Below are 16,635 nucleotides of genomic sequence, written 5' to 3'. Positions count from 1 at the left end.
CTATTTTTAGACATTGAACAGGTGGACAAAGAAAAAGACAATGGATTATGTACATCGGAAAAAAGATTACAGAACTCATGTACTTTAAAATGTTGTAGAAGTTCAAAAATCTGTACACTTGCAATAACATAATCCACAGTACTACTGTTTTTACAAGTAACACCACCTTTGTTTTTGTCTGTACCGAATCTACTATTTACAATATACAAATCGTTATTTTTACAGAAATCTATTAATTTATGGCCAAAATTGTTGACAATTGTATCTTCAACAGATCTATCTAAAGGAATGTCATATTTTTCAAAAATAATAGCCCTTGATAACATAGAGGCTTCAAATGCACCTTCTGAATGGTTAACATGTGTCAAAAAATTATCTGCAGTAAAATAATCCTTTAAATTCCCGACTCTAGCATTAAAATCTCCCATTAAACATACATATTTTTGGTCTTTGGAAACATTGATGAGTTCTTGTTCAATTTCTATATAACAATCTGTACAAGAATATTTGCTAGATTCAGGCGGTATATACACAACTCCGCATATCAAATCTTCACACGTATGAAAAAGTGACTTATTTAACTTAAACCATAGCACATATTTACAATCAGTATTTACAATCTTTACATGCTTTATGATTTCATCACGTACTGCTAATATCAATCCACCCGATCTTACTTTTGAAAGCTTATTTCTGTTTTTCATAAATGTTGTATATCCTGGGATATCAATTTCGTCAGAATTATCGGTTTTTGTTTCAGTGAAGACTATTATATCATATTGGGTAATAAATTCTTTAAATTCGTTATAATTTAGCCGGTTTTTAATTCCACAGACATTTAAAGATAAAAAATTCAAAGTGTTTTGTATTCGATCAGGTGTCAGTACAGAGTCATTACATTTGGTGGATGTCTGCTCTCCTGCGCCCCCCTAGTCGTCAGTGCGGTCTGGAGTAGATCCAGTGCGCGGTCTCTTCTGGGTTGGTCGCTCGCCCCTAGGTGTCTGCTGATTTTGAGTCCACCGATTTCCGTGTGATGACTGCCCGGAGGATCTGAAGGATGGTGTTTCTTCCGACATCTCCGTTATAAGTGGAGGTGGAGGTGTATACACTTTCCCGTTAATATATAACACATAAACTATTTCTGCAAATAGAATGAACATTCTTAAAAAAAAAATAAAGAAGAAAAAAAACAAAAAAGGCTGTACCCAACGTTTTGGTCACCAAGTTTAACCCATGCATAAAAGGGTTACGGAAACGACTTATGAAATATTCAGATTACATACATGATGACGAAGTATGCAAAAACTTATTTATAACACCCTATGGTTCCATACAGTAAACACAAGGATACAGTTGATCTGATCATTAGATAGATAATAAATCACATTAAATTCAAAGAAATTGATAGATCTATGTATAAGATACATGTAAACCCCTGATGAGACGGGAATTATTGTAAATGACATGACATGTGCTACTAACACCTCCGAAACATTCTTAACTGGTTTTGACAGATAAGCAATTGACCAAAACTTCATCAATAATGTTGAGTTCCAGGCACGTAGCATCGTTTTTGGAAGTGGGGGTGCCAACCTGAGAAAATATTTCTACTTACCTAAAAAAAATTGACAAGCAAAAAAAAAAAAAACAAAAACAAAAAAAAAAAAAACGAAAATTAACAATTTTCCAAACTCGAAAATCCTATTTCGTGGGTGGGGGGTGGGGGGTAGAAGCCAATTTTTTTTAAAGGCCAACTTCCTTTCACTTCCAATTTTTTTCCCATATTTCCTTGCTATATATGTACTGTGGTAAAAAGTGGTGGGGGGGCAACCATCTTCACAATGGACATTTTCTATAGTAAAGGTACTGTTGGGGAAAAAAGTGGGGGAGCCAGGCCCCCCTGCTCCCCCCCCCCCTCCCCCCCGGTTGCTACGTGCCTGGGTTCTAATAAGTTTAAGACATGTCTGGATGTTAGGATGTCGTCGTTGTTTGCACCTGTGAAACTCCTATCAAGGGAGCTGTTATCCTCATTGCAAGACATCCCTTCATATGTAAATCAACTATTGTTTCCTACGGCCCTTTGTTCACGCTTACATCATCTACCAAGCTAAGAATTCCGGACAAAAATGGCGTCAGTCTGCTTCTGTCACGTCATTTACTGATGACGAGCTGTGACACAATTTTTCTCCTTCCTCCTCGAAATATGGCTGAAATATTGCCGAATCAGCATTAAACAATAATAATCAATAAATTGTCCATTCTATAGAGTCTTTTCTCTTAAAAAACTTTTGTGAAATGTGTTGATCAACATTCTATACACTTACGAACTTGGATTGCATTAAATTCTGTCTTTCAAAATTAAGTAAGCAGTGACCCAGGAATTGCTTTAGGCATATATTTTTACAATACCGTATAAGAAGAATTTTTAGAGAGGATTTAATTTGGCATTATTAGCAAAGATACGGAGATCGCTAAAATTGAATATTGCTAAAAATTAATTGCGTTTCAGTTGTAATGGCTTCTTAAGTGAGCTTTTAATTAATATCGCTTAAATTTTTTTCTCGCTAAATTGCCTCTCGCTAAAATTTCCACTTATACGATACGTTCAATTGCCTTTGTGTGAAGCAAATTGATTTTTTGATATTTAATTTTAATCATTGTCCGTACAATTATGCAAAGTTTACCTTTAAAATGTATTACTTTTGAGCGATTACAGGAAAGAAAAAAATTGAATTTTTTATTTCAGGGTTGGTGATTCCTAAAAAAAATTCCCTGAATTGCACCGTGCCTTTCATTCCTAGTTTTCAATACAATTGTATTCGATATTCAGTTGTGTGAAAAATTATTTAGTTGAAATATACATTTGTCCTATTCCTTCTACATGTACTAACATAAGTTAAAATCTGACATTAAAAAATGAAATGAATATTGTAAGTAATTTTGATTTTTGAATGGATCTACATCTGATATTGCAGTCATGTTCAACACTTTTTGTATACACACAGATCCTTTAACTGTTTATAGAATCTTACTTGAAAGAAAGGTGTACTCAGTATCCAGAATTTTTTTCTATTACTGCCGCTAGTAAGAAGAGGAAGCTTCCTCCCTGGCGCTAAGAAGGCGCACACAGCTACGTGGAAATAATGAACAAAATGGACTTCAGTTATTATTTCTGTGTTATTGTAGTAATAATTGGATACCATGGTAAGTTGAAAATAAAATATACCATTTATTGTTAAAAAGGAAATATATTGCATCTTAGGACATCAAGCGATTTGAAAATGAGAAGTGATTGTACTTATTACAGGAAATTAAACAGTTTCGCTCTTTGCTTTAGCAATATACGATTTATGCAGAGAGGTTTTTTATATTTATCATAGGCATCCGAACGGGATGGGGGGGGGGGGGGGGGGGCTAGGGGGCTTAGCTCCCCCTTCACTTTTTTGGCAAATACATATATAATATAGGCATTTAAAATTTGGTTTTACCTTTTTTATTGGTTTAACCCCCTACTTCAAATAAGCCCCCCCCCCCCCTTTCAACTTGCTTCCAACGCCTTTGTTTATTGCAGTAAACATTTACATAATTTGGTCACGTCGATGTAAATTAGAGAACAAAGAAGTAACATTTTATATAATTCAAAATCTTCTTTTAATTTTGCTGTTAAAAACACAAATTTATCAATAGCTATAATACACTTATATTTAAAGCGAAGTTTAATGTCCACAAACATTAGCAAAGATTGACTTTTTGTGTCGCATATATATGTTACTTAATGCTTTATTTCAAATTAATACTGTTCAAAAAATATTTCTGTTTGATATGCATTCTTCAACGTATGACTCAACCGACCTAAATTCTTCTCAATTCATGCTTTCTCGGTCTCGTTAAAAAAGAAGTGTTGCATCAGCCTTTCAAAACAATCCATTAAATTATCTTAGTTTCAGCGCAGTTGCAAAAGATTACAAAAACTATTAAAATGATTTATACCAGAACTCGAAAGAAAATAATGGGGAAAATTGCAAACTTTAATTATAGTACGTTTTTATGTTAACGATCCATGTTTGTAAGGTTAACAGACCTTTACAGCTAGCATTTTATTGTTTCAGCCTCGGTGTTGACAAATATAGAGACGGAACAGGAGGGAAGTGCCAGCGACTCAGAGGAGACGGAGGAGTATGGTAAGGGGGGAGGGGGGGACAAAGGTCCACTGACAATCTTTCAGGGGGAGATAGGGCAGATTTCCTCGTAAAACCTACAGCAAGGCTGGGGTCCAGGCATGGGCACGATTACTAAAAAATGTAATCGATTAATAATCCCAGGAATTTTGTGTAATCAATTAATAATCGATTGCAGTCAGTTTTGACCTGTAATCGATTACTTTATACAATGTAATCGATTAATAATCGATTATTTTCAATTTTCTTCCACTCTGAAATATCAAAGCAGAAAAAAATATGTAAATATTATGCAGTAATGAAAATGATTTACTTACATCCACTGAATATTTTTTTCCCTTTATTTCTTATGAAGACCATTGTCATTAATCAGTGCATGAGCAAGCCACGCGCGTAGTCTTCTTGAACAATGTCTGTTCCATCAGTTCTAACAATGACATATTCATCTTGAAAACAATAGTTAGCATTTTTTACTGAAGCAAAGATATCAACAACTTTGACCCTTAGCCTAGACCTAGGAGGTTGACCTGATTTTAAAAAAAAAACTTTGTCATAACTTTTAAACGGTTAAGAATTTGGCTTTCATAGTTTACATATTTAATTGTTGTGACAAATAACATTTTCCTGTTGATTTCTGATTTATATATGTTTACACATTTATCTTACAAAATTTTGTGTTGACAGTGATTTTCCATATGGACGAGGTTATTTCATAATGTATCTTTTGTGATATATTCCGAATTAACAAACCTTGCTTTGAAGTAGATTTAAAAATATCAATGTCATTGTTTTACAATTTATCTTTTGAGAGGTATTTCTCATTGCAGAGCCTTGTGGTGACAGTAGATTTGTGTATATCGATGGACTATGTTACTTCTTTGATATGTCAGGAATGTAAGTTGATAAAAGATTTTAAACGGGGAATAATAGTAACATACTAATGATTACAGATAAACAGGGAATAATGGTAACATACTAATGATTACAGATATACGGGGAATAATAGTAACATACTAATGATTACAGATAAACGGGGAATAATAGTAACATACTAATGATTACAGATAAACAGGGAATAATAGTAACATACTAATGATTACAGATAAACGGGGAATAATAGTAACATACTAATGATTACAGATAAACAGGGAATAATAGTAACGTACTAATGATTACAAATAAACAGGGAATAATAGTAACATACTAATGATTACAGATAAACAGGGAATAATAGTAACATACTAATGATTACAGATAAACAGGGAATAATAGAAACATACTAATGATTACAGATAAACGGGGAATAATAGTAACATACTAATGATTACAGATAAACAGGGAATAATAGTAACATACTAATGATTACAGATAAACGGGGAATAATAGTAACATACTAATGATTACAGATAAACGGGGAATAATAGTAACATACTAATGATTACAGATAAACAGGGAATAATAGTAACATACTAATGATTACAGATAAACAGGGAATAATAGTAACATACTTATGATTACAGATAAACAGGGAATAACAGTAACATACTAATGATTACAGATAAACAGGGAATAATAGTAACATACTAATGATTACAGATAAACAGGGAATAATAGTAACATACTTATGATTACAGATAAACGGGGAATAATAGTATTATACTAATGATTACAGATAAACAGGGAATAATAGTAACATACTAATGATTACAGATATACGGGGAATAATAGTAACATACTAATGATTACAGATAAACAGGGAATAATAGTAACATACTAATGATTACAGATAAACAGGGAATAATAGTAACATACTAATGATTACAGATATACGGGGAATAATAGTAACATACTAATGATTACAGATATACGGGAAATAATAGTAACGTACTAATGATTACAGATAAACAGGGAATAATAGTATTATACTAATGATTACAGATAAACAGGGAATAATAGTAACATACTAATGGTTACAGATAAACGGGGAATAATAGTAACATACTAATGATTACAGATAAACAGGGAATAATAGTAACATACTAATGATTACAGATAAACAGGGAATAATAGTAACATACTAATGATTACAGATAAACAGGGAATAATAGTAACATACTAATGATTAATGATAAACAGGGAATAATAGTAACGTACTAATGATTACAGATAAACAGGGAATAATACTTACATACTAATGATTAATGATAAACAGGGAATAATAATAACGTACTAATGATAACAGATAAACAGGGAATAATAGTAACATACTAATGATTAATGATAAACAGGGAATAATAGTAACGTACTAATGATTACAGATAAACAGGGAATAATACTTACATACTAATGATTAATGATAAACAGGGAATAATAATAACGTACTAATGATTACAGATAAACAGGGAATAATAGTAACATACTAATGATTAATGATAAACAGGGAATAATAGTAACATACTAATGATTACAGATAAACGGGGAATAATAGTACCATACTAATGATTACAGATAAACGGGGAATAATAGTAACATACTAATGATTACAGATAAACGGGGAATAATAGTAACATACTAATGATTACAGATAAACAGGGAATAATAGTAACATACTAATGATTACAGATAAACAGGGAATAATAGTAACATACTAATGATTACAGATAAACGGGGAATAATAGTACCATACTAATGATTACAGATAAACAGGGAATAATAGTAACATACTTATGATTACAGATAAACAGGGAATAATAGTAACATACTAATGATTACAGATAAACAAGGAAGAATAATAGTAACATACTAATGATTACAGATAAACGAGGAAGAATAATAGTAACATACTAATGATTACAGATAAACAGGGAATAATAGTATTATACTAATGATTACAGATAAACAGGGAATAATAGTAACATATTAATGATTACAGATTAACGGGGAATGATAGTAACATACTAATGATTAATGATAAACTGGGAATAATAGTAACATACTAATGATTAATGATAAACAGGGAATAATAGTAACATACTAATGATTACAGATAAACAGGGAATAATAGTAACATACTAATGATTACAGATAAACAGGGAATAATAGTAACATACTAATGATTACAGATAAACAGGGAATAATAGTAACATACTAATGATTACAGATAAACAGGGAATAATAGTAACATACTAATGATTACAGATAAACGGGGAATAATAGTAACATACTAATGATTACAGATAAACGGGGAATAATAGTTACATACTAATGATTATAGATAAGCAGGGAATAATAGTAACATACTAATGATTACAGATAAGCGGGGAATTATAGTAACATACTAATGATTACAGATAAACAGGGAATTATAATAACTTATAAATGATTACAGCTGATCAGGGAATAATAATAAAGTGTTAATAATCATATTTCGTCGGGAAAAATTACGTGTTAATGGTTATATTTGTGCAGGGAGTAATAATATCGCATTGACGCATTAAAAATTACACTTAATCAGAGAATAATAATAATGACGTATAAATGATGATAGCTAATCGGGTACTAATATTTGTATTTGTATTTTATATTTGAACCGGAGATATTACATCTCATAGGTATACAATATTCATACATAAGATTTGTACAGGCTATACAATATACTTATGTTAATTACATAACAATATCATTTAATTATTATTTAGAACATCATTTCTTAATTGATGAGAAAAATACAAAAAATTGCCCAAGTTACATAGTTCTTTAGTATTTGTAGAACTCAGTAGCTGTACTAATTTAAATACTGATGGTTTTTGAAAATAATAACACTTAATATATTTAATTCTAAGTTCTTCATATTGAGGACATTTTAATACAAAATGAAATTCGTCCTCTATCTCACCTGACATACAAATTTCACATTTTCTATCTTTTCTTTCTATATTTCTATACCTTCCCCTTTCTATTCTTAAATCATGAGCTGATAGCCTTAAACGACTTATACGTATTCTATACTTAGAATGCAATGATTTTCTTAAATAAGTCTGTAGTGCAACATTATCCACTAATGTTGAAATAGGAAATATATTTAGGAGAATTACAAATTCTTGCCATAATTTCTTGTTTATAACAGTCATACATTCTATGGAATATAATGTTCAGAGTATTTAACTATTATTATCAATACAATCACTATTGTACATCTCAGCTAAACCAAGCCTTTGGAATTCCTTCCTAATGTTTACAACCCACTCATCATTATTTTCAATCATATCTTGATAACATGCTTGTAATATACAATTATCACTGTTTTTTAATTTCACCCAGTATTTCAAAATTTTCTTTTTCTTTTCAAGTATAAGTGGAAATCTACCTGATTCACAATAAACTGCATCATTACTAGTGCTTTGTCTGACCTTTAAGACTCTATTACAATAATTTAAGTGAACATTTTCTACGTTTTGACCCATGTGAAATCCCCATATTTCAGCTCCATAACTCATAACACTGTTAACATAAGTATCGAATACAGCTAATTGTGTTTCTACGTTAAAATGCAAATCCCTGATTTTACTATTTACACCGTACATAGCTTTTTTAACCTTGACATGAAAAATGTTTCTGTGTTTCAGTAATTTTTCCATTATAATAACGTGTTTATGACTATGCTTTCTTTTAGAGGAAGGACATGGTATGAATCAAGAGACGCCTGTAACGATATGAACGCCAGTCTAGTCACTATCACTTCACGAGACCAACATCATGTGCTCATTAGAAATGTGAGTAATTTCTCAATTGACAACATGACGTTTTGTGTTGTTTTTTATGTAGTTTTTCTTTCGTTGCAATCATTTGTCAGAGAATAAAATTTTCATTTTTTTCTATTCAGTGTGATGAAAGGTTCTGGAGTCATTATGTCAGTTTTTTAAATACCAGAGAAATTTAATTTGTAACTCACCTTATTTGTCACACCAGGATGGCACTCCTAGTTTTATCGTTTTATTTATAAAACACGTGTTTATTTGATGCTCGTATAAGTTTCAAATGTTCTTAAGGATCCTCTATATAATTCAATTTCACGGCTCTTCCTTGTAGTTAGAAAGACCCATCATTTCACGAAAAATAAATTGTAATCTGTTCACACAGGCACTTGTTTCGTATACAGGGTACCCCTGCATACCCCAGGCACTTGTTTCGTATATGGGCACCCCTACGTTCCCCTGGCACTTGTTTCGTATATGGGTACCCCTATGTACCCCAGACACTTGTTTTGTATATGGGTACCCCTGCGTACCCCAGGCACTTGTTTCGTATATGGGTACCCCTACGTACCCCAGGCACGTGTTTTGTATATGAGGCACCCCTACGTACCCAGGCACTTTTTTTTCATATATGAGGCACCCCTATCCACCCAAGGCACTTGCTTCGTATACAGGACACTCCTACATACCCCAGGCACTTGTTTCATATACTGGGCACCCCTACTTATTTTAACCACAGGCACTTGTTTCGTATATGAGGCACCCCTACGTACCACAAGCAGTTTTTTCGTATACGAGGCAGCACTACGTACCTCCAGGCACTTGTTTTGTATATGAGGCACCCCTGCGTACACCCAGGCACTTGTTTCGTATACAGGGCACTCTTACGTGACCCATGGCACTTGTTTCGTATATGGGGCACTACTACTTATTTTAACCACAGACACTTGTTTCGTGTACGTGGCACTTCCAACTTATTTTTACCACAAGGTACCTAACTTCAATTTCAGGCACCCCTGCCTCAAGCTCGTATTTTGTTAACTTATCAATCATTAACCTACTTTAAAATGACATCGTTCGCTTCAAGAGAACGAAAAATTCAAAAATTACCTCGATATAAAATTAGATTTTAGACGGGATTAAAAGCTTCCAGTTGGGTTTATTGATAGAGGATCAAACCCGAGACTTCCAAGTATTCCATTCCGAGGTCTCTGGTTAATCCTTCATTCATTACCCCAACCGGAATTTGTTTATCCAATCTAAAGTCTTACTTTGTATCGAGGTAATTTAATCGAGGAATAAATGTGTCGTTTACAATAGAGAGGATCAACCAGAGAAGTCTGAAACAATTTAATTTACATAAAAAGGTCTCGAAGCAAACGATGTAATTTTAAAGAAAATTAATAATTCGGTTGATATACAAATAAAATACGAGGTTGAAGCGGGGTGCATGAAATTGAGTTAGGTACCTTGTGGTAAAAATAAGTAAGGGTGCACCGTATACAGTACAACTTCCTGTACTGTATACCATAATTACAATAAAACGCTATATGCTATACCAAGATTGAATAGTTTATGTCTTGTTCATAAATTTGTATTATACGAAGTTTTTAGCTCACCTGAGCCGAAGGCTCAAGTGAGCTTTTCTGATCAAAATTTGTCCGTTGTCTGTCGTTGTCGTTGTCGTTGTTGTCGTTGTTGTCGTCGTAAACTTTTCACATTTTTATCTTCTTCTCAAGAACCACTGGGCCAATTTCAACCAAACTTGGCACAAATTATCCTTGGGTGAAGGGGATTCAAGTTTATTCAAAGAAGGGCCACACCCTTTTCCAAGGGGAGATAATCATGAATTTGTTAAAAATTAATGGCATTTTTAAAAAATCTTCTTCTCCAGAACCGCTGGGCCAGGAAAGATGAAACTCATGTGGAAGCATCCTCAGGTAGTGTAGATTCAAGTTTGTTCAAATCATGACCCCTGGGGCAAGGGTGGGGCCAAAATGGCCGACCCAAGTTTTAAATAGGAATATATAGGAAAAATCTTTAAAAATCTTCTTCTCCAGAACCACTGGGCTAGGAAAGATGAAACTCAAGTGGAAGCATCCTCAGGTAGTGTAGATTCAGGTTTGTACAAATCATGACCCCCGGGGCAAGGGTGGGGCCAAAATGGCCGACCCAAGTTTTACATAGGAATATATAGGAAAAATCTTTAAAAATCTTCTTCTCCAGAACCACTGGGCCAGGAAAGATGAAACTCATGTGGAAGCATCCTCAGGCAGTGTAGATTCAAGTTTGTTCAAATCATGACCCCCGGGGCAAGGATGGGGCCAAAATGGCCGACCCAAGTTTTACATAGGAATATATAAGAAAAATCTTTAAAAATCTTCTTCTCAAGAACCACTAGGACAGGAAAGATGAAACTCATGTGAAATCATCCTCAGGTAGTGTAGATTCAAGTTTGTTCAAATCATGTCCCCTGGGGCAAGGGTGGGGCCAAAATGGCCGACCCAAGTTTTTCATAGGAATATATAAGAAAAATCTTTAAAAATCTTCTCCTCCAGAACCACTGGGCCAGGAAAGATGAAATTCATGTGGAATCATCCTCAGGTAGTGTAGATTCAAGTTTGTTCAAATCATGACCCCCGGGGCAAGGATGGGGCCAAAATGGCCGGCCCTAGTTTTACATAGGAATATATAAGAAAAATCTTTAAAAATCCTTCTCAATTACCACTGGGCCAGGAAAGATGAAACTCATGTGGAATCATCCTCAGGTAGTGTAGATTCAAGTTTTTTTCAAATCATGACCCCCGGCCCTGGGGATAGGGTGGGGCCAAAATGGCCGACCCAAGTTTTTACATAGGGATATATAGGGAAACCTTTTAAAATCTTCTTTTCAAGTACTTCAAAGCTATAATTAGTGATACCCGGGGTATTTATATGGAATCATCCTCAGGTAGTGTAGATTCTAGTTTGTTCAAATGATGAACGCCTGGAAGGGGGGGGGGGAGTAAATTCAAGCCCGATGTGCTCAGGTGAGCGCTGTGGCCCCTGGGCCTCTTGTTATGATATTGATCCCTATTCCGTACATTCACCCTGTTTCATTGAATAAGCTAAGTTATTTTTATTTATCATTTCTTCATTGTTTTTGAAGACTTTTCTTGCATAGAAAATGCACGCTCCCTAAAATCTTTCCTTTTGCTATACTTAGTAAAACTCTTTCAAAGTAATAAAAATATCAGTATATAAATGGTTCTTACTTACAAATATTTTATTTATATTATAATTTATTTTTAACATGAATTCATGTTGTTTTTAGCTCACCTGAGCCGAAGGCTCAAGTGAGCTTTTCTGATCACATTTTGTCCGTCGTCCGTCCGTCCGTCCGTCTGTCTGTCCGTCTGTAAACTTTTCACATTTTCGACTTCTTCTCAAGAACCACTGGGCCAATTTTGACCAAACTTGGTACAAAGCATCCTTGGGTGAAGGGAAATTTAAAGTGTTAAAATGAAGGGACATATCCCCTCGCAAGAAAAGACAAAAATAGGGTGGGGTCATTAAAAAATCTTCTTCTCAAGAACCACTGGGCCAGTAAAACTGAAACTTATGTGGAAGCATCCTAGGGTAGTGTAGATTCTAAATTGTTCAAATCATGACCCCGGGGGAAGGGCGGGGCCACAATGGGGAATCAAAGTTTTATATAGAAATATATAGGAAAAATCTTTGAAAATCTTCTTCTCAAGAACCACTGGGCCAAAAAAGCTGAAACTTATGTGGAAGCATCCTGGTATAATGTAGATTCTAAATTGTTCAAATAATGACCCCCGGGGGAAGGGTGGGGCCACAATGGGGAATCAAAGTTTTATATATAAATATGAAGGAAAAATCTTTGAAAATCTTCTTTTCAAGAACCACTGGGCCAAAAAAGCTGAAACTTATGTGGAAGCATCCTAGGGTAGTGTAGATTCTAAATTGTTCAAATCATGAGTCCCGGGGGAAGGGCGGGGCCACAATGGGGAATCAAAGTTTTATATAGAAATATATAGGAAAAATCTTTGAAAATCTTCTTTTCAAGAACCACTGGGCCAAAAAAACTGAAACTTATTTGGAGGCATCCTGGGGTAGTATAGATTCTAAATTATTCAAATCATGACCCCTGGGGGAAGGGCGGGGCCACAATGGGGAATCAAAGTTTTATATAGAAATATGAAGGAAAAATCTTTGAAAATCTTCTTCTCAAGAACCACTGGGCCAAAAAAGCTGAAACTTATGCGGAAGCATCCTGATATAAGGTAGATTCTAAATTGTTCAAATAATGACCCCCGGGGGAAGGGTGGGGCCACAATGGGGAATCAAAGTTTTATATAGAAATATGTAGGAAAGATCTTTGAAAATCTTCTTCTCAAGAACCACTGGGCCAGTAAAGCTGAAACTTATGTGGAAGCATGCTGGGGTAGTGTAGATTCTAAATTATTCAAATCATGGCCCCCGGGGGAAGGGCGGAGCCACAATGGGGAATCAAAGTTTTGCATAAAAATATATAGGAAAAGTCTTTGAAAATCTTCTACTCAAGAACCACTGGGCCAGAAAAGCTGAAACTTATGTAGAAGCATCCTGGGGTAGTGTAGATTCTAAATTGTTCAAATCATGAGTCCCGGGGGAAGGGCGGGGCCACAATGGGGAATCAAAGTTTTATATAGAAATATATAGGAAAAATCTTTGAAAATCTTCTTCTCAAGAACCACTGGGCCAAAAAAACTGAAACTTATTTGGAGGCATCCTGGGGTAGTATAGATTCTAAATTATTCAAATCATGACCCCTGGGGGAAGGCGGGGCCACAATGGGGAATCAAAGTTTTATATAGAAATATGAAGGAAAAATCTTTGAAAATCTTCTTCTCAAGAACCACTGGGCCAAAAAAGCTGAAACTTATGCGGAAGCATCCTGATATAAGGTAGATTCTAAATTGTTCAAATAATGACCCCCGGGGGAAGGGTGGGGCCACAATGGGGAATCAAAGTTTTATATAGAAATATGTAGGAAAGATCTTTGAAAATCTTCTTCTCAAGAACCACTGGGCCAGTAAAGCTGAAACTTATGTGGAAGCATGCTGGGGTAGTGTAGATTCTAAATTATTCAAATCATGACCCCCGGGGGAAGGGCGGAGCCACAATGGGGAATCAAAGTTTTATATAGAAATATGTAGGAAAAATCTTTGAAAATCTTCTTCTCAAGAACCACTGGGCCAAAAAAAGCTGAAACTTATGTGGAAGCATCCTAGGGTAGTGTAGATTCTAAATTGTTCAAATCATGAGTCCCGGGGGAAGGGCGGGGCCACAATGGGGAATCAAAGTTTTATATAGAAATATATAGGAAAAATCTTTGAAAATCTTCTTCTCAAGAACCACTGGGCCAAAAAAACTGAAACTTATTTGGAGGCATCCTGGGGTAGTGTAGATTCCAAATTGTTCAAATAATGACCCCCGGGGGAAGGGCGGGGCCACAATGGGGGAATCAAAGTTTTATATAGAAATATATAGGAAAAATCTTTGAAAATCTTCTTCTCAAGAACCACTGGGCCAGAAAAGCTGAAACTTATGTGGAAGCATCCTGGTATAATTTAGATTCTAAATTGTTCAAATAATGACCCCCAGGGGAAGGGTGGGGCCACAATGGGGAATCAAAGTTTTATATAGAAATATATAAGAAAAATCTTTGAAAATCTTCTTCTCAAGAACCACTGGGTCAGAAAAAGTGAAGCTTATGTGGAAGCATTCTGGGGTAGTGTAAATTCTAAATTGTAGGAATCGTGACCCCCGGGGGAAGGGCTTTTGGCCATTATAGGGAATCAAAGTTTTACATAGAAATATATAGGACAAATCTTTGAAAAACTTCTTCTCAGAAACCACTGGGCCAAAAAAGCTGAAACATATGTGCCCATGGAAGGATCATGGGGTAGTGTAGATTTCAAAATATCTAAATTATGATCAGTGGGGTAGGGTGGGGATGCATTATGTATAACAAGGGGGAAATCTGGTAAAGAACAGAATGGTCAAAGCTTCTCAGGTGAGCGATGTGGCCCATGGGCCTCTTGTTCTACTCAGTTAAACTATTTTCAGTTTTGTTTATGTTCGTATACTTTAATAGGTAAAGATGAGGGATGGATACTCAGAGTTCTGGATAGGATTAAACAATATAGATCAAGACGGATGGAAGTAAGAATATATTTTATGTAACCCTAGTGATCTGGCTAGACTACCGCAAAAGTTGAAATATAACAAACAATGTATACTGAGTGAGAATTGTCATTTATTAAATGACAATAAGTATATAACACAGATAAAGTTAAGGGGAGATCACCGGGATATTTCCTGAGTACAAAGAACAATAAATTTGGCAACGGTATCTCCCCTGTTGCAAACAAACATTACTTTGGCAAAAATATTTTGACAAATAAAAAGTATATAAACCACAAAGTTGTCAAAACAAAAAGCTATTCGGTGTTTGACCCTATAAAGTGTTATTTTGAGACCTGTACATCGATTATAATAAGGCTTTGTTTACATTATTTTCTAATAAATCCGTTTAAAGGATGTAGTTCGCTTTTGTTTCAATTAAGTTGTCTTTTATATTAATTATTTAGTTGATATATAAACTTTTAGCAATAATTGATTGTCTTGTCATTTTTACGTTTTTATTCAATTACACTTTACAATTTTGCTCTTTGATTTATAAACGGATTAAACCCTCAATAATTCAGAAAATGCAAGATTCCTTCAAGGTATATTCTTTAATCTTTTTCTCCAGATGGGATGGTACATCAGACATCAGCTTTGTTGGTTCCTCTTTATCTCTTGACCCTTTGAGGCGATGCGTCTACGAAGAAGTGCGTCGCGGTATGCCACAGTATATAAATGCCCTCATGGAAGACCTTATATTGATTCCACTATTTCTTCTATGTTATTTCAAAGTATTATTTTTAGTTTGTCATGGATTTAACGTACAGATACTTCCGGTCGCGTATTTTCCTGACCTCAAAATTAGTATTTGTTTCCACAATTGCTAGAAAACAGTAAACAACAGAAATCTAAATTTTAAGACCGATTCTCTGTCATCAGTTTAGATGCATCACGTAAAATTGTGTGTTGCCATTACTCACTTTCTGACATGAAGTGCAACAAAAAAGTTTATTTTTCAAGTTTTTTTTCTTACTAAATAAGTTTAATGCTAGTTTAATGCTAGATCCGACATTGGAAAGGATATGTCCATGCAAATATTTTCGCTAAAACTGCAATCTAAACACCGCGTCATGCAGATGGAAGTAGTATAACGAAAGACCTTCTCATTACTAGTAATAAGTTTCTATTTATTATTCTCAGTTTCCTAAATTTTGTACACGCGATTTCTCAGCAACTGTTCAGTTGTTTTTGTAATGTGCATCTGTAGGAATCACGTAGGCTTCGCGCGGATTATAAAACGTAAACTGACCCAAACCAGATTAAATTATACTCGATAAAGAGCCATTCATTAGGATACTTTATATCGCGATTGCTCAACTTAGCGGAACTCTTTCGCGATGGAGGTAGGAAACGTCTGTTAGGTGGGGACAAATATGCAAATTGAATACAATGCAAGATCGGTCATTGTAGAGTTTATAAGGATATATAAGGATAAAAATCCTGGTGGAATACCTTGCTTAAAAATTGCT

The 16,635-nt window shown here is 34.5% G+C and overlaps 1 protein-coding gene across 1 annotated transcript in view; it reads left to right on the top strand.

The window, feature by feature from the left end:
• Nucleotides 1-4,114: 4,114 nt before the first annotated feature.
• Nucleotides 4,115-16,635, top strand: part of LOC134253059 (macrophage mannose receptor 1-like) — a 36,343-nt gene continuing 23,822 nt past the window's right edge. Inside the window, exons 1-5 of the mRNA XM_062735577.1 lie at nt 4,115-4,181; nt 5,006-5,072; nt 8,851-8,950; nt 15,075-15,142; nt 15,735-15,823. Of these exons, the coding sequence (XP_062591561.1) occupies nt 5,062-5,072; nt 8,851-8,950; nt 15,075-15,142; nt 15,735-15,823 (268 nt within the window). The 5' untranslated portion in view covers nt 4,115-4,181; nt 5,006-5,061. The remainder of the gene's footprint in view (nt 4,182-5,005; nt 5,073-8,850; nt 8,951-15,074; nt 15,143-15,734; nt 15,824-16,635) is intronic.

The sequence above is a fragment of the Saccostrea cucullata genome, unplaced genomic scaffold, assembly GCF_032062105.1.
Source record: "Saccostrea cucullata isolate Sc308-1 unplaced genomic scaffold, CSIRO_AGI_Scuc_v1 ctg2594, whole genome shotgun sequence".
Lineage (NCBI taxonomy): Eukaryota > Metazoa > Mollusca > Bivalvia > Ostreida > Ostreidae > Saccostrea > Saccostrea cuccullata.
This window is presented reverse-complemented; position numbering and strand designations above follow the sequence as displayed.